Consider the following 20,067-nt stretch of genomic DNA (forward strand, 5'->3'; position numbering starts at 1 on the left):
GGTTATCCTGCGGGCTCTTTGACAGCAGCTGCTGCATTGAAGGCGTATCTTTTTTAAAAAATTTAATTGTGTTTATTTTTTCCATCCCCTTCCCCCAGAAATCACCACACTTTTGTCCACACCCATGAGTCCATTGTCCTTTGGCTCAATCCCTCCACCCCCTAACCTCCTGACCCCTAGTTGTCATTTCCTCTCCATCTATGAGTCTGTCTCTGTTTTTCTTGTTAGTTAATTTTGTTCATTAGATTCCACATGTGAGTGAAATCATGATATTTGTCTTTCTCTGGCTTATTTCTCTTAGCATAATGTTCTCCAGGTCCATCCATACTGTGGCACAGGGTGAAATTTTCTTCTTTTTTATGGTCAAGTACTGTTCCATTGTGTAAATATTCTATAGTTGTTTTATCCACTCATCTACTGATAGACACTTGAGCTGCTTCCATATCTTGGTGAGTGTACATGACACTGCAATGAATATAGGGGTGCTTATGTGCTTTTGAATTAGTGTTTTGGGTTCCTTCAGATATTATTCCCAGAATTGGGATTGCAGGGTCAAAAGGCAGGTCCATTTTTAATTTTTGAGGTGTCTCCATACTGCTTTCCACAGTGGCTGCACCAGTCTGCATTCCCATCAGCAGTGCAAAAGGGTTCCCACTTTTCCACATCCTCACCAGCACTTGCTATTTGATTTATTGATGAGAGCCATTCTGACAGGTGTGAGATGGTATTTCATTGTGGTTTTAATTTGCATTTCTCTGATGATTAGTGACATCAAGTGACATCTTTTCATATGTCTATTGGCCATCTGTATGTCCTCTTTGGAGAAGTATCTATTCAGGTCCTTTGCCCATTTTTTAATTGTGTTGTTTGTTTTTTTTTTTGGTGTTGAGTTTTCTGAGTTCTTTATAAATTTTGGGTATCAACCACTTATCAGATGTATCAGCTAATATGTTCTCCCATTCTGTGGGTTTTCTTTTTATTTTGTTGATGATTTCCTTTGTTGTGCAAAAACTTTCAGTTTGATGCCATCCCATTTGTTCCCCTTGCCTGGGGAGATAGATCTGATAAAAAATTGCTATGAGCAATGTTTAAGACTTTGCTGCCTATGTTTTATTCTGGGATATTAATGGTTTGGGATCTAATATTTAAATCTTTGATCCATTTTGAATTTATTATTGTGTGTGGTGTAAGAAGGCAGTCAATTTCATTTTTTGGCTTGTTATCTGTCCAATTTTCCCAACGCCATTTATTAACTATTTTTAGCCCATGTATGTGCTTGCTTCCTCTGTCAAATATTAATTGATTATAAAGGTGTGAATTTGTTTCTGTGCTCTCTATTCCATTGATCTATGTGTCTGTTTTTATGCCAACCATGCTGTTTTGATTACTATGGCCATGTAGTATAGTTTGATATTAGGCAGCATGCTTCCTCCAGCTTTGTTCTTCCTTCTCGTGATTGCTGTTGCTGTGTGGGATCTTTTGTGGTTCCATATAAAGTTTTGAAATATTTGTTCTGTTCTCTAGTTCTGAAAAATACATCATTGGAATCTTGATAGGAATTGCATTGAATCTATAGATTGCTTTGGGTAGTATGGTCATTTTAACTATGTTAATTCTTTCTATCCATGAACATGGTGTGTGCTTCCACTTACTTATGTAGTAATTTTCTTTCTTCAGTGTCTTATAATTTTTCAAGTACAGATCTTTTACATTCTTGATTAGAATTGTTCCAAGGTATTTTATTCTTTTTGTAGCAATTATGAATGGAATTGTTTTCTTAATATCCCTTTTAGTCATTATATTGGCATATAAAGATGTAAATGATTTTTTAATTTTAATTTTGTATGCTGCTACTTTTACTGAATACATTTATCAGCATCCTTCTTCCAGCATCAGTACTTTCCAAATATATACTGACTCTGAAGAAGAACTCAGAGTTGGGAAACCCAGGGGAAGCACTGTGGTTAGTTGCATAGAGTCTAGAGTCAGCTCACGTACGTTTCATTCCCAGCTCCCAACCCAGTTCTGACGCTTAGCAGCTGTTGGATCTTGTGCAGGTTATTAACTGTCTGGCCTTGATTTCGTTATCCTGACAGTAGTGGAGTCTGCCTCATGGGAGTGTTGAAGGAATAACTGAGTTAACATATGTAAAGTTTGGCAAATACTAACTGTTGTATTTCCTTAAGAGGTTGTGTGAGCCAGATGAGTTATACCATAAATGTTACGATAGAGTTGTCATCAAGGGTTGGGGGAGTTGAGGAAGATTTTTGATAAGGAATTGAATTGTTGAGATGCTAGGTCTTGGAGAAATGTTACTTGAGTGGGTGAAAAGGAGGAAGATCATAAAGAATGAAGTAGGGTTGGTTAGATGAAACTCCCTTGTTTCTATATGATATGAAGAACTCTGAAAAAAAAAAAAAAAAAAGCCCTGGCTGGTGTAGTTCAGTGGATTGAGCACGGGCTACGAACCAAAGGAGTCACAGTTCGATTCCCAGTCAGGGCATATGCCTGGGTTGTGGGCCAGGTCCCCAGTGGGAGCCATGTGAGAGGCAATCGCACATTGATGTTTCTCTCCCTCTCTTTCTCCTTCCCTTCCCTTCTTTAAATAAATAAATAAATAAACAAACAAACTCTGTTTCCACAACATGTTTTTTTAAGTTGGCATCTAGTTTTACTTTATATTTCAGTATTTTTCAAATTGCCTTTGTTCAGTCCGCACCAGAGCCGAGGTAGGTGAGAGGTGTGCCATTGCTCTTTGGTTTTTGTCCCCCTGGTGGAAGTGTGGTGATGAGAAAAGAAAGACCCCCATGCCTCCCTGGAAAGTCCATTTCAGGCAGAGGGTCTTGAGGGGTGGTGGGTACCTGTGGAATCCAAGCTTCCTGACCGAAGGTGCCTTGGAAAGGAGCATGTCTGGGAGAACAGAAAGTAGGTGAGCGCAGAATGACTGTCAGTCAGTTGGAGGGTATGAGGACAGCGGTCCTGATTGTTCCAGCATTCTTCCCGTCCTCGTCCCAGACCAGCCCAAGCCTGGATTGCGGGGAAGGTAACAAACAGAAAGCTCTGGGGCTGGGAGCTTTTTTCCAACTCCCAAGAGAAGGCTTTAGTTAGACCTGCCTCTTTTGGATTTAAAACAAATGTTAGCAATGAAGATGTTTCCTCTAAATCCGAGCTTCCAAAAACCCTGTTGTTTCTTAAAATCAGTGTTTACTAGAAAAAAACAAAGATACCTTCTCAGTTTTTCAGTGTATCTTTTAGTAATATTAGACCTTCAAGTATATCATACTAAATTGGAACAATCTTTAATTAAAAATTTGCAATCCATATGATTGAAATCTTATACCTCTCCTCTTATGCATTTAGTTTTATGTCATTGTGAGAATTACTGTAATGCTTAAAATGTCAACTAGTGCCTAGCTTATTGTATTGTAAATTGATCAATAAGTAGTGATAGTTATTTATCCAGTGCTTTATAAATAAAACAAAGTAGTCCATCATCATTTTCTTAAATTTGAGACTTAGAATGAAATTTGCTAAAATTTGTATTCATGAAAGAAGATGTTGAAATTTTCACTTGTGAAGAAATAATCAATGTGAATATTTACAGACTTGGAAATCAGCAAGTACCTCAGAGGATAAATTAGATCTTATAATGGATGATAAGTTGAGTAAGTCAACATGGATAAAAAGGTCATCCAGTTGTGGGAATTATTACCATTTTTATTTTTGGTACTTTCAGATACAAGTACAATATTTTAAAAATATAGTCATGATAATATTTGATTTTTAGAAACATCATCTTCATGTTGACCTACTTAATTTATCATTTTTATGAGAATTGCTGTTCAAGTATCATGCTGAACTAAGCATTAATAGCCATTAAGTGTCAACTCCCAGTTAAGTTGGATAAGTTCACAAAAATGTCACAGAAGTAAATACATAGCGGGAAAGGTATTTTTATATTTTTCCTGATTTAAATACAAAATTCTCTCAAAATTGGAGGGAAGATATTCAAATTTAGAACCTCTGTTTTTTTGCCAGCTGTTTTTTTGTCCTACTTTTGCTCTAAAGTGACGAGGGTTCAGTCACCTTTCCTGTTCAGTCTGAAGAAAAGGGATTAGTACAATTATATAGATAGTGAGGTACCATTTTTGATCAAGATCCTGCATGTGAAGGACACTTACTGAAGACCTTATTTTCAATCTTAGCTATTTTTTGAGGATTTATTTTATATCTTATGTCAAATTAGTTGAACTTGTCTTTGGAGATTTAAACACTTCTCTTAGGGTTCTCGTCACTTTCCATTTTCCTAGGTGAGTATGGGCCACTTGCTGTCATCCCATTTTGATCCAATGATTTGTCCTAATTATACATCGAGTACCACTAAAAAGGGAGTTTGATTTTGCTCGGTTATGAGTGAGACTATTTTGCTCTTTCTCCCCAGCTGTTGACTCTCACTGTTAATAATCATTTGAATGTAGTGAGGGTGGAGTCCAATTAATTCGGTCTATTCCTTGGAAAAGTATACTTTGTATTTCAAAACTAGGTGTGAATAAGGTGATCTGGAAAGGCGGAGAGGGTTGGATCAACTGCGATTCCGCAGTTCTGATAAATCTGATATGACGGTGAAGAGAGTAGATTGTACAGAAGAAATGACGCCCGGGTTCTCCGGAGTCCATCAGTTGCAGCTCAGAGCCAGGACGTCAGGCTTTTTGTCTGCATTCCTCAGAGTCACTCTCACCCTCCTTGATGTTTCCTCTACCTCTTCTTTTCAACATAGGGCGCACGTCAGAGTTGTCCTCCAGTTTTCCTCTCCACTCTCAGGAATGCCCTTCCTGGCTTCCTTAAGACTGCTGCTAAGCAGCAACATCTAGAGGGCTATGCATGCCCTTTCTCTTCTGTGTGCCCCTTCCTGATCCTCCCGGTAGGAGATGGCTCTGAAGAGACCAACATCATATCGAGAGTGACTCAGACCCTGAGGCTGTTGCACTCCTAAAGCATGTTCCCTGCGACACGGCCTCGCCTGACCCTGGCCCGACCTCTTGCCTACTTTTAGTTTTTTCCCCTGCTTTCTTAGAAAATATTCTTCTTTTAAAAGTGCTTCATAATTATTTTATGTGTGTAAATGCATTATAAAATGCACTTACACCCACCCTCTTGCCAGAAATTGCACACATTCAGATATAAGGTGAAACTTCTCTGGAATCTGTGCCTGGCCTCTCTCCACTGCTCAAGAGAGGTGACACAGATACCTGTCCTCCCCTGTGTTCTCTTTTCTCTTCTCTGTCTCCGTCTGTCTCTGTCTCACACACACACGTACACACACACACAGAAAAATATAGTACTGTATTTGTGTCTGTTTTCAGCACAAACCTTATCGTGCTCTGCAGACACTCTTGTTTGTTTTTTCCATCAGATCGTCTTGGTCAGGACAGAGAGCTCCCTCACTCTTTTCATTTCTTCCCATGTCAGCTAACTTCTGCATGATGAGGGATATCTTAACTGAATTTGTTTTAATAGTGATTCAGCACCTACGACATGCCCAAAATGTTGTTAAAAACTGGAATGCAAGGTGGTGTATAAGACAGTTTGTCTCTGTGAGAAGCTCACAGGCTCTAAGGAGGAAAACACACAGTTGAGGAAAGACTTTTGGCTTCTTTATAGCTTTCGACTGAGGGACTGGCTCCGTTCTTACTTCACATTTCCTGTGTCAGTAAGGATGAACAATCTTCATTCTCCTCTAAGGCATAAGCAGCAAGAAGGAACTTAATTTCTCTTTGTTGAAACCTGGGAATGGCATCACCCTGCTGCCCCCCATAGACTACTTTTATGAAGTAGGTGCTATTTTCTTTCCCAAGATTGAAGCCCTAGCCATTCATGCTCAGGTGGAACTACTTTGGTAAAAATACCTTTTGCTGCTACATAATGCAAAGACCTAGCAGACCACTGGAATCACTGGGTCTGTACGCCTGCTTCCCAGGGAGCTCACCCCTCAGTCCCGTGAGCTTCTCTAGGATTGGTACGGTATGTACTCCTTCGGGGATTCTTGACACAGAATCAGTGGACAACCTTTCTCTCGCTCACACATACTCTTTTAAAAAGAAAAAATTATCTTTGAGAACTCGGGGATACCTCTTTGCTTTTATTACCATTACAGGCTTGTTCATATACATACTTTAGGTTTGATCTTATTTTAAAAGTCTGTTCAGGCACAGAATTTAATTAATGTCACTGAATTTTGAATGGATATAGAGGCTCCTTTTAAGGGAGCTTTAAGTATTTGTTGCCACAACAGGATCTGAGCATAATACTGGGCTTGAGAAAGATGAATTTCTCAATGGAAATAATTTATTGTTGCTGGAGGTAATATGAAATTATTAATACTTTCTGAAGCATGTTTTCTGTAATTATTTTCCAGAGGTACATGACTTGAAATTAGTGATGCTCTCCTTTGTTAAGACTTTATTTCATTTGGTGTATTTTGTTGACCACTGAAACTATCCCGTCTAGAATGGGGAGTACACAAAGCAGTGCTGAAAACCCTGCAGATGCTTCCAGCAGAGTGGAGTTGACTTGTCCGCTTGTTTTCCCCAGTGCTGCCTCAGTGCTGTCGTGTTAGTGCTGCGTGCTGTGTTCGGGGCATTTTGGTGCATTTGTAGGAGCTTGTCCATTAAAAGTCAATATACAATTCACCTGATTTTTTTTAACAATATTCTGGTTAATCTAAGCATTTGGAAATGAAAATTTGCACTTAAAGTAATACATTTCCTAATTCAAAGAAGATACCACTATTCTGTCATCAGCGTGTATGTTTTTTTTTAATTTCCCAATAATAGGGGAGATATATTTGGATCAGCTGTCTCGGCAGGTTCTTCTGGTAATTCTCAGAAGGAAATATATGTGTGTGTTTAACTCGCTTTCCTATAAAGCAGGAAAAAAGGGTGCCCCTTTTCTCTGTCCATGCAAACCATACTCATAAAAGCTTTCTGAACAGAGTAAGGAACTGGTTAGCTCTCATTGAGGTTGTTGAGTTGGAAGAGCAACCTGTACCACAAAAGAACTTCTGTGAGCATTTTGAAAATCCTTCAGCCTATTTAGTATTGTCACCATATTATTATTTATGCTTTATAATTTCCAGTGTTATTTTCGCATAAATCTATAGTGTCTGGACAAGCTGCATTTACATTCTTTTCCACAAATCTCACAGATTCAAACTTCCTTTCTTTCACTATTTCCTGTCACCTTCTATAAGCTCTGGGGATTTTTCTTGGCTCCTAGAAAGTGTTCCTTACTCCCTTCTTCCCCTCCCCACTTTTTCTTACATAGCCCTCTGTCTAAAGAATGCTGGTTCTCAGCACAGAGTGACAGATTGCATGTGAAGAGTAGGGAGAAGTAGGTAATGAATAACAACTTTAGGGAAGTGTTCAGTAAGTGTCTTACAGTCTCAAAAAACTTAGCTGTATGAAGTAAGTAGGGCCAGTCTTTCCTCTTTGGACCTCTTTCTTAATGGCTCTCTTTCTTTGAAGACCCTGTAACATCTCTTCTACATCCTTAATCTGTACAGAGTATTGGGTTTCTCCATAACTCCTCGCTCCATCTCTGAAATAGACCAGAGCCTTCAGTGAGAATCTGACAGTGCAGTTAGGGCAGCATGACAGAAATTAGTAAACACTGTAGGCTTAATCAGAAAAAAGAAATGTCTGGCACATCTGCGACTTCTTCAAGCTGTCCTCTGCTTTATATAGCAAAGGGCACAATGAATCACTCTATAACAAGGGGCCCTAAGCGATACCAAAATCAGTTTAAATTGATTTAATATCCGGGGAGCTCTCCAGATTATACTCCAAAGTACTAATATAGTAATATTAGTTTCAGCCATAAATCATCTCATTGGTCTCCTGTCTCTTTTCCTAGATGTAGATCATGGACATTAGTACACTGTCTCTTGGACCAACATAGTGTAAATGTCGCTGCTCATAATTTCCAGTGTGTAAGGAGAGCATGACGGAGAAGTAGGCTCTGGTGGCTCTGCTGGGGCGTGACAGTGCAGGCAAGAGGTGGACTGACCTGCAGTGGGGCTGGCCTTTCCTCATTTAATGTCCTCTTTCCCCTCTAGAACTCATTGGAGAATCATTTGCATGTTATATTTCATCTACATTTATCTCCACCAGCTTGTTCATCCTTCTCTTAAGTTGTTAAGTTATGTCTTCTGAATAAATGTTATCTACCCTCTGATATTAAAAAGAAAAAAAGGTGAATTTTGACACTGTTTAGCATATGAGAGATGGTAAAGATAGCAGATAGAGAACAGGGCAATATATATGACTTTGGAGGGCGTTCTAAATAGTATATTTAAGAAAAGTGGGCAGTTAATTAATTTTCTTCTATTGTGTGTATTCTTTTACATTTAGGCATAGACGGGCAGTCCGTGGAAGTTTCCAATATTGTGGACATCCGGAAAGAACATAACCGTGAGATTGCAATGAGAATTTCTTCTAACATAAACAGCCAAAACAGATTTTATACGGACCTAAATGGATACCAGGTAATTTTTCTTTACAATGTCGAAGTAATGGTTATTATGTTAGTGCATAACTTTTCTATACGGTAATGGGCCAGTTAATTTTGGATCCTTTGGAAAATATGCTTAAGGTTGCAAATTATTTCTGAAATTGAACTGAATTTTAACAGCTACTTATAGGTTCTGTATTAACCAGATTTCCAAAAGTATGACAAATACCTGACAGTATTTTATAGATCATCTATTTGTAAGAATTTATTTTTTCAAAGGAAGATTTGGTTAATATCGTGCATGTTAACTATATGAAATTTAGTTAAAAGTGTATATGAATGTCAAAATGTATATGAATTTATCAAATAGTGAGGAAACAGGGTTAGGGATTGATGGAGTATATCTTTTTTTCCTCACAGGTAATTGACCTATGCACATTTAGTTTATTCTATATATATTTAAATATGTGAACTAATAATGGGCTCTTTTAAATTTTAGCAAAACCTTTTCTCTTTTTTTATTGGGGTACATGTGTGTACCTTCATACACATGCACACCAATAAAAATGTATATGTATATAAAGGTAAAATGCAAACATATTTACTTAGAAATGTGAGTAGATATGTATTTAATCAAAAATTTTTGAAGTAATGAGAAAATTGATTTATATGAACTTTTTAGATTGTCAGCTCTCTAATTTAATAGCGTTCTTTTGATTGTTGTCTAAATCTCTGTATTCAGAGTGTATATGTGTGACAATATTTCTTTAAAATAATACTTTTAAATAGCATCTTTTTGACACACTAGCATTTTGGAAATTTCTGGCTATGAATAGAAATAATTTCACAACAAGTGCTTTTACTTTGTCTGACTTTCAACTGGGATGAGTAGACAGGATTGTGATAATTTTCTCTTCTACAATTTCCTGCAGAAGTTAAATTTAAACCTTGTCCAAAGCCTAAAAATTGCAACATACGTTTTGAATTAACATGTTAATCTTACTACAGCTGTTTGGTTTTCAAATGAAGCTGATGCTCTATGGTGATTCATTTCTTTGTATGCAAAAGGCTTTTCTTAAAATCTGCTAGAAGCAATTATTCGTATGTATGGGTGTATAAATGAATGAAAAACTTAGTAGAAATTAACAAAAATGTGAATTTTCTTTTTAAGGATTGAACATTTGAATAAATAGGAAAATATTATTTTTAAGTCTATAACCTAAGTATTTCTGCTTTTAAAATAGACTCTTATTAGGTTTGGAAAGAGTGGTACTTGGGCAAGATTAGAACTCTAGACCTATAGGTAGGGTATAAGGGTAACAGCTTCACCGTTGTGAGTTTTAAATGTCCTTTTTATGAGTATATGAGTTCACTGGAATGGAAGATCAGGATTGTAAAGGGGAAATGGAGAATTCTTTTAAGCTAGGTGTGTGTGCGTGTGTGTGTGTAAAATTATTTATTATTTTTTTATTTTAATTATTGTTCAAGTACAGTTTTCTGCCTTTTCACCCCCATTCCAGCCCACTCCCTAAGCTAGCTTTTTTTTAAACTTTTAAAAATATTTTATAGTTGTTTCTTCACCAGTTTATTAATTTCTGGGGACTGTGATAAATATTACCACACTCTGGGTGGCTTCAGACAATAAAAATGTATTCCCTCACAGTTCTGGACACCAGAACTCCGACATCCAGGTGTCAGCAGGGCCACACTCCCTCGAGATGCTGTAGGGAAGTAGCCTTCCTTGCCTCTTCTGGCTTCTGGTGGCTTCAGGCCACGGTTGGTACTCCTTGCTTTGTAGACGCTTCACTTCAGTGTGTGCCTCCACTTGCCACATGCTGTCTTCTTGTGTCTCCATATGTATCCTTCTGTGTCCTAAATTTCCTCCTCTTACAAGGACAGCAATCATTGGATTAGAGCCCAACCTAATCCAGTATTAGCTTGATTACATCAGCAGGGACTCTATTTCAAAATAAAATCACATTCATAGGTTCTGCGTAAACATGAATATGCAGGGGTACTATTCAGTACAGCTAGTAAGTTGAAAGACATACTGCAGAGTTGTGAGGGTTGAGAATCTTGTCTGTGAAATTCCCAGCACCATGCCTGGCGTTCGTGGGTAGTCAACACACATTAACTATTACATTAACTTTCTTGCTTGAGTTTCATGTCAAACTTTTATGAGTTTAAAGGAGAGATGGCATTGTTATGTGGTGTAAATAAGATTCCTAATAACAGAATCTCGGTTTAATGTCTTCTCCTGATGTTAGAGTGAGTCTCTAAAGTTAGACTTGAGTTGTATGCATTCGGATGCTAGACTAAGAAAATTGAAATTTGAAACTACATCAAAACCAAACCAGAAGAGTAAGCATTGAATGGTTTTTAAATATAAATATGCATTTGATTATTATAATGAAATATGTTAGAGGATTTGATGGGGAGATGTAGGGCATTTATTAAAACTGATTTTAGAAGAGGAATTATAATATGTATTTCTTGAAAGAGGATAAGGAGCTATTATGCTTAGCATTCATTATAAAAACAGTATGTTAGATTTAGATGAGAAATGAATACTTAATACCTTTATAATTTTTATGTAAATATTGGAAAGGTAGGAGACTTTTGTTAAGGATATTCTGAATTTAAATAGGAATGCTTATTTTAAAAATCTGGACAAGTTCTAAATCTCCCTCTTTAAAATTGTTCTCTCAGATCTTTGTGATTTTTTTTCATATTGTTTTGAAGAACACTTTATGTTTTAAATTAGTTCTAACCTTAAACAATAAAGGAATCTATTCCTTTTTCTCTTTGGAAGGAAAAGTCATCTATAGTCAATACTAATTTTTTAAAGTACATATGTAAATATCACTCAATTGTTTTTAAAAAAGAGAATTGTATGGCCTTACAGATTCAGCCTAGAATGACAATGAGCAAATTGCCTCTTCAAGCAAATGTGTACCCGATGACCACAATGGCTTATATCCAGGATGCCGAGCATCGCTTGACTCTGCTGTCTGCTCAGTCTTTAGGTGTATCCAGTTTGAAAAGTGGTGTGTATTGTTGAGACTTCTTTCCTCCCATAAGTTTCAGTTCCCAGTGCATAGTTTTTCTGCTGGTCACATGTATCATTTATCATCTCCAGTCACCAGCTTTCTTTTGAGAACCAGACTATTAGTTAATTTTGGGTTTTGTGAGAACAGCATGAAGTGATAGATTTCTTTAATCTTAGGTGAAGAACAGAGACCTAAAATTCTGTGAAACTGATTGTTTTTCAAGATAATTTACCTCTCCTGATGGCCCATTGTTTGCAGAATGGGCTATTGTCATGATTAAATGGATGCAGAACCTCAGATAAGTTTCTACAGGTAAAAGGTTACAGTTCAAATGAAGGTCCTTCTCTGAATCACATTCTTCTGCTCTACCACCTGAAGGAACAAACGTAGGTGATACAGGCGGGGAGAAAGAGGTGACAGACACGACTATAAGGATTCCAAAACAAAGAACGAGATGGAGAAAGAAACTAGTAGATACTGAGTAATTTTTTTAAAGTTTCAGTTGGGAGGCTTTTGTCTTTTATGATACATATTTTTAATTATCCTTCATGGGCTGTCAGTTGGTCTACTGTACATGCAAAGAGTTGCCAAAGATGAGCGTCTTGAGGAACCAGGCAGACAAGCGAGTGCAGATGTCTGGGGCACCCTTTGACACAAACCCACTTTTTTTATTAGGCACATATATACATTCTGTACTTCCACACACACACAAAACATACTACTTCCCATTTTTCTTTGTGGCCTTTATTAGACCAAATTATGAACTCGTCATAAATACATGAGTACATTTGTAAAACTAATAATGTTCTCACATGAGGGATTCGGTCAGGGTGATGAGACTTGAGCAAATTGGAGAGCGCATTCCCCATGTCCGGTGGGGCAGCCGCTGCTCAGGCCCAGTACACGGTCTCCCTGGGAAGGGACCCAGTGTTGACAAATGTTTTGGTTTTTGAAGGGCCCAGAAATCTGGAATTTTATGTGAAGTTGCCCAATCTGTAAATGTTGACTTCATTTTTTCAGTATCAGAGCATAAAACATCTTTGTGCCAGATGTGATTCTTGACCTACTCATTTTTATTTTTTTATTTTTTTTAATTTTATTTAGTTATTTTTTAAACCCTGCCTTAAATTCTCAAAGGTAGGCTCTAACAGGGGATGAGTCATAAGGACTCAAGCAGTCACGCACCAAGCAGTGTTACCTCCCCTCCCTGAAAGATATAAGCTGAAAAATAAAGCTCCCTGCCCCTGCTGTGGACACCCAAACACCCTAGAGTTTGAATAGCTACAAACACAAAAATAATTTTTGAGTACAGTCCAGGAAATGATTAATTTTACTTATTATATGGACTAACATTTGGAGGCAGGGGAAAGAGTAATTGCTAAGAGATTGATGTACTAATTTGGGTGTGAGGTGATCAAACTCTAATTGTCCTCACAGGCATGGAGACAGTTAGTCCCAGAGCCTGAGGAGCAAGTTCAAGACAGTTGTCTTATAAAGTATGGAGGTAGTAACAATGAAAATTCTAACTAACACTGGTCGTTTTATATACTAGATACCCAAACTAAGAGAAAAAGAAAGTAAAGAGTTGTTTTGACTATGCAAGAATAATAGCTATTAAATTATTTTATGTATTGTTCTTTTATGCTGAATGATCATTTAATAAGTAACAAATTTGAATTTGCTGAATGGATGGATAAATATATATTTTTAAAGTATATAAGTTGGGGGGGTTAGTATAATCTCAAATATATAACTATGACTAGATTTCTTTTTTTGTTTAGTTTTTTAGTTTGTAACCTCATAACCTAACCAGTAGCTTACAATTTAAACTAGAGGCATTATTGCACAGCAAATGAAGGACCCACCTGTGACCCCTTTGTGAGCCAGAAGCGACAGGACTGTGGTGATGCTGTCACATAGCATTAGGGGGAAAGGGGGTTCATGGTAGGAGTTACCAAACCTTAAGGTTTCTTCGGAGAATCACCACGTAGTAAGTAACCTAAACCTTATTTCAAGTCCCATGTCGGTCCTGCCCATCTATATTTGTTTTGTTATTTCATGTGAGATGTTAATTTTGTAATGAACCTCATAAACATTTTTATATTCCAAATGCTGACACCAAAAATTTTGGAGGCTTAATTTACTTTTTAGATTAACTTTTTTTAATTTTAAATTAATTCTTTTTTTAAAGTTTTAATTTTGATTGGTCCTGTTTTACATTTCTTAATCAGTTTTTAAGTGGACATTAATGCAGAAAAGCAGAAATATAACTCATGTGGTATGAATATATACTGGTTACTTTAAGCCATTATTGAGAAAAAGCCCATGGTACTGTGCATTGTATAGGTCTGTGTCCTTGACTAGAGGAGAAAGTTAAATCAAGGCCATGCCTGTACTTGCTTGATCCTCAGTGTCTGTCTGTATTAAATAACCCTGGCCAGTTTTTGTGTTCATTCCATAGGTCAGATTGAAGTTATCATGGACCGAAGACTCATGCAAGATGACAATCGTGGCCTTGAGCAAGGTGTCCATGATAACAAGATTACAGCTAATTTGTTTCGAATACTACTAGAAAAAAGGACTGTCGTGAATACGGTAGGAAAAAAATAACTTGTCACCCACAATTTGAAATTAATGACTTTTCTACTTTTTTACTTCTTACAGTTTTTAATATTGAGATATGTTTATAATGATTTATTTTATATTCACAAGAAAGAGAACTTCTGTTTTATATATACACACATATGCACATATGTACATATATACTTATATGTATATGTTTGTGTATATATGTGTTTATATGATATGATTTACATGTAGGTCATTTTAATTTTTTTCTTATTATGTAGATAAAAAGGTTAAGGAATCACTTTGGGTGAAATCTGTTGGAATTACTTTTGAAAGAGTTGAGTTAAAGAATACAGCTTAGTGACATATTTAGGGGAATAAGTTTGATTAGTAAAATTGATTTGAAACCTTGGTGTCTTTATTCTCATCCTAGACTCATCTATTGGAAATGGTTTTACTTGTCTGTCTTCTTGTTCAGTTTTCATTCCTCAAAGCAAAGATCCAGCATTCCGTGTTAAGGTCTCACCAAAGCTCTGTTGAACGTGAACCTGTCTGACAGTGTGCTGCTTCAAGTGCCAGTGAAGCACCTCAGACTCCGTTGTAAATTCCCGATCACCATCGCAAGTGGCCCTAGACGTGGCGCTTTTTCTCTTACTTCTCTCTCCCCCTTTCTCCACTCACCATTTCAAATATTTTCTACTGTTTCAGCCAGTGACCTCGCTGTCTGCTTTACAGAGAGAACACCCATTCGACACTGCTCACAGTTCTAGACACCAAGCATCAACTCCCTCCCTCCCCTTCTCCCTTCATGTTGCAGTAGAGCTGTTCACCTTCCTGCCATCATAGGTCAGTTCCTCCACTTGTCCTTGTAACTTGGCCTAATCTCTCCCTTCAGGATCCTGTTAGTAGGTATTCTTCCTCCGTATTCCTCCTTACCCCTCATAGCAAATCCTTTCTGTTCACTTTTGAACACTTTATTTTCTCCCATTAAAACTTAAAATTGCCCTCACTCAGACTTATTTCCAATTTCCCTACACTACTGTCCTGTCTCCCTTACCCTATGAGGCAGAGCTTATGAGATGAGTTTATTTCATCTCTTCCCTCTCACACTGAATTCATTTCAGTCTGGTGTCAGCCTCCATAATACACTTTTGCCAGTGTAGATGCAGCATATGTTTTCAGTTGTTCACTTACTTCACCTTTCAGCAGCACTGGACACTGACCATCATCACTCCCTAAAACACTGTCTAGCCAGGGCTTTCACACTCAGTAGGTTTTCTTTCTTCCTCTTGGGCAGTTCTTTCACTATATCTCTTATAGTTTACCTGCCATTAAATAATCAGCATTCTTAAGGCTTAGCCCCAGGCCCCCCTTTCTCTTTTTAAATGTTCTCCCTCTGCGATCGCTCCTCCTCCCCTGGCTTCAGTGACCACCTCTGTGCCTATGGAACCCATAAGTGCATGCCCCATCTACCTGGTAACTTCCTGATATTTCTTTCTACATTTCGAACAGCACCTCAAACTCAACATATTGAAAGTCACTCTCAGGATCTCCCTACCCCACAAAGCCTATCCTATTCTGCCTTCCTTGGGGACTAGCACTACCTTCCCTCCAGTGCTAGCCACCTAGGAGTCATGTCTCATGGACCCTTCTCCCTCACCAGCCCTTTTCCCACTGCAGAGCTCACTAGCACGCGGCTGTCTCATTGCCTCAGTATTTCAAATTTATTAACTAGTTTACTTCGAACACCCTAATCTCAACTAACATGTGTTTCCTGGACCTAGTCTTTACATCCACTGTACTCTCCTCTTTCTGACATATGTTTTCCTTAATCTAGAAAGCAGAGTGTTTTTGTTTTTCAAAACCAAATCTAACCTCATTGCCCACCCCTCCCTACTTAGCTCATCTGAGGTCTTCTCATTGCTCTCAGTGTAAAAGCCTCAGTAAAAACTCTAGCATGGCCTACAGGGCCCCTCATTATATGGACCCTGCCTGTGCCCCCTCCTCACTGAGCATGACCCCCACTATTTCTGCTCTGGGCCTAGCGGTTTTCTTTCTGTTCTAAGTACTTTGCATGTTCCCTGCCCCCACAGTACCTTTGTACATGTTTTTCATCCTCTTTGCCTAGGGAACTCGGTTCTAATTCACATCAGAACTTACTTTGTCAACTGCTGCTGTTGAGCAGGTCAGATCCCCTCCTTCTGTGCTCCCTCATCTATGCATGTCTCTATGTGTGTATGTGATTATTGGATCATTGCCTTTCTCATCCTTTGGACAATAAACTCCCTGAAAGTAAGGTCAATATCTCTCTCTGCTTCTAGGTTGTTCCTGACAGAGGGCCACCCAATATGATGGGTTGGCTAAAAACTCTGTATTTTTTTTCATAAAATAAAAGACACACTTATTTTATTTTCACCAAGAACTTTATTGATTTGGATATTTCGAGTATGTCGGTTATCTCCCACATGGTATACTGTTGATTGTTCTCAATTAATGTCTCGATTTGATCACTGTCAACTTCAACCAGTCTACTTGACTGTGGAGAATCGTCCAGCAAGAAATCTGAAGCGTGAAACTTTGCAAACCACTTTTGACACATTCAATTAATCACAGTACCTTCTCCATACACTGCATGAACCTTTTTTTGCATTTCAGGTGCATTTTTATCTTTCTTGAAATAGTAAAGCATTATATGCCAAAAATATTGTGTATTTTCTTCCATCTTCAATTTAACTACACACAAAAAAATCACCAATTTTGGTAAGTTTTTTTAAATGCACGGTGCTATGACAGCTGTCACAATACAATCTAACAAAATTGTTTTGAATGAAGTTCAAGAGTACTAAGTGCTACTAGATCATCTTATGGAAAAAGCCAACAAATCCTGTTGGCCAGTCCAGTATGTCGTATGAAAGAATACCCGAGTGCGCAGATGCATGAGCTGTGAGAGCACACTGTGCCGCCGCATGCAGCACAGTTACTGCTTACTGCCTTGTTGTCGTGGGTCCGAGCCCCTGTACTAGACTCCAGGGACTTGTCTATTTCACTTCCCTGTGCCTCACAGGGCCTCTTTGCCTGCGGTAAGCATCCCGTAAGTAAAATACTAGTTGATTGAATGACATGATAACAGCTAGTTAAAGCAAAGAGTTCCTCCAATACCTAGAATTTTTCAGGAAAAAGATTTTAATACCAATTTTAGATGTCAAGATTTATACCAGTTCTTGGGACTCATAGTTGAAATCAATTACTGACAAGATAGCTTAGTTCTTAGGCTAAAACTGCACAGGAAATCTGTTCAAGTGCTGGCAGCTACTATCTCTTTCTCCTGAAACTGTTTCTGGCTTTTATGATTTTTCTTTTTATATAGGCACTGATTTGCAAAACTTGCTTAACTATGGCAATAGGACTTTTCATGTCAGGTCTATAAAGCTTTCACTTAGAAGTTAAATAATTTGTTTATTCCCTTTCAAAACTCCTTAGAGACTAATTGATTTAAATTCGATGCAGTGTTTTTATAATCCTGTGTTGGTTAAATTTTTCTTTTGCCCAGCTATAGATTCTTGGACTTAAATCAATAATTTCTTTTAAATAAAAAATGAACTAGAAAAGAAAAAATACATTTTAATTTTTAGTGAAATTGATTAAAGAGACATTTGATAAAGGTCATGTGCAATATTAACTTAAATTTTTTAGAAGGTGTTTTTATTTTCAAGTCAGGCTTTAAAGTCTAAAATGTTGACGGTAGAAACAGAGGCGGGGAGACACTGGACAGGAAGGCATCTCAGCGGGAAGCCTTGAGCCTGTCACGGCCACGCTGGAGTGACTCTGGATGACTCAGCAGAAGTCAGCCTGCTGTCCAGTGCTCCCTCAGGGAGGCAGGCAGAATAAGGACTAAAGTGATGCACGGATGCCCAGCAGAGGGCTGCGGCTGTGTGAGTTTGCCTGTCACCCATGGTAGTCACCCAGAAATAAAAAATAGGAATTGCCTCTTCGGCATTGACCCTTCACAGTTTGTTTCCTTGACACACCCACCATCTTCCTGCTGGCAGCTGCCATGGTCAAGTGGGCACTGAGCTGGGCTTAGTACTGGAAGCGTTCACGTGTCACAATTGTATCGTTTCACCTCTGGTTGTCAGTTCTTTACATACAAAGAAAGGAAGTTAGGAGAGATGAGATGAAAAACTCAAAGGTTTACAGGGCTCAGGACACTGATGGCATGAGGTCAGGTTTAAGGGCAAAAAGTTAAGTTAGGCGACCAGAGGATGGTGGTGAACGTAACCTGAAGCCCACAACTCAGCCCCGGCTGACTCTTCCCACAAGGGCATGTGAAGGCCCAATGTGACTTGAATTTCCACTGTTTGGGGTAAAAATTTTTAAAAAGCTTAATAGTTTGGGGGAGTTTTTATTATTGTCACTGATGATTTTAATGTGAAATTTCCTGGACTTTTTTTTCCTGTTATTGAGAGTTGGCTGGAAAACAAACAACTTTTTAATACCATCCAGACCTACCACAATATTTCTATAGGCAAATTAGGCCCACAACCTACCAGACTTTTCAGCTCTGTCCTTTATGATATTTATCTCTAAATCTTTAGATTCGATGTATTTTCATTTTTTCTCCTTTTTCCCTCTATCTTTTTTACTCTATCTTCCCCCTCAACACACACAATGTTTTTCTCTCATTTATTTATTTTGCATTTGCTTGTTAATAGATGACGTTCAACAAACATTACCAAGTTCTCACCATGCATCCAGTCATACTGAATAAAAACGTGACCAAACAATGATCCCTCGCTATCATGTAATTTAGCAGGTTTTGATGTGGCTGAAATGGAAACCTTTGATGTTGAGGAATCAGATAACCCAAGTGGGGGCCTAATGATGGGCACCAAGGAGCCTGGCAAGAAGTTTGACTTACACAATAAGAGCTGGAACCCAATGGAGAAGATCTTAACTTGGTGTGATTTGGATCACAATATGCTTAAAAGTATTTTAATTTCACACATGCTGCAAGGAGAAAGCTAGATTTGCACAGTCTGAAGCCTTCCAACCAAGAAACCAAATCATGTTTATAGTAGTGTATTAGTTACTACATACAAGGCTGGGGACTTCATTTATAGCTCATACACTTAAACATGTTATATAAACTTTGGGTTTATCATAAAGGTTACAGTTAAAAAATTACCTGTCCAAGAAGTTAATCAAAGTAGTGGTAATTTCGCCAGTTAAATATCTTGTTGAGCCCCTGTTGCTATAAATATGTTAAGAAAGTGTGTGAATGGTAGAACCTGGGCAGCTTCCAGCCGTGCTATTTGTTCCTGGTGCTCTCATGGCACTGAACCACTATTCTCCTATTAATATAAACTTCTTTTTCTTATCTTGCCTGGGACTATTAATAGATAAGTTCTTGAAATCTCATAGTACTTACGACATTGCTTCCTCTGACAAGACTTTTCATGGACATGTTTTTCAGTCTGAATCCTGTTTTTTTTAATCCAAACTAGTTAAAAGGGGAAGGCTTATACTTTTGATTCTGTGTCTTCTAGAAAGTTGGGAGGGTGTCTGCAGTGGCAGTTCTCAGCACAGGTCCACAGAGCAGTGCGGGGCTGACTACATGAGCTTCGCCTGGCAGGGGGTGGCATTTAAGTGACACCTTTCTGGGGCCTCACCCCACCTAGGAAATGTATGCCTTTTAAAAGTTCCCCAGACCATTCTGATGTGTGATCAATTTGGAGGAAGCAGTGAGGGTTAGAGGAACTGATTTGGGTTTGGAGGGAAGGTAAATGTACACATTACAACTCTAACACAGAGATGGTCCATCAGGAAATGCCCCACCTTCTCACTCAAATGCCCTGGAATTCCTCCAAGAGCACAGAACAAAGTCAGAGAGCTTTTACTGAATGGTTCTTGACCTAGAATGCACTTAATGCCTGCTGATCTG

At 38.1% G+C, this 20,067-nt stretch overlaps 1 protein-coding gene across 1 annotated transcript in view; it reads left to right on the forward strand.

Moving 5' to 3' along the window:
• The window catches only part of MAN2A1 (mannosidase alpha class 2A member 1), a 168,052-nt gene that overhangs the window by 132,614 nt on the left and 15,371 nt on the right, over positions 1-20,067 (forward strand). The window contains exons 17-19 of the mRNA XM_037167046.2: positions 8,409-8,542; positions 11,414-11,555; positions 14,020-14,153. Of these exons, the coding sequence (XP_037022941.2) occupies positions 8,409-8,542; positions 11,414-11,555; positions 14,020-14,153 (410 nt within the window). The remainder of the gene's footprint in view (positions 1-8,408; positions 8,543-11,413; positions 11,556-14,019; positions 14,154-20,067) is intronic.

The sequence above is a fragment of the Artibeus jamaicensis genome, unplaced genomic scaffold, assembly GCF_021234435.1.
Source record: "Artibeus jamaicensis isolate MK-2021 breed Jamaican fruit bat unplaced genomic scaffold, CSHL_Jam_final contig_402, whole genome shotgun sequence".
Taxonomy (NCBI): Eukaryota; Metazoa; Chordata; class Mammalia; order Chiroptera; family Phyllostomidae; genus Artibeus; species Artibeus jamaicensis.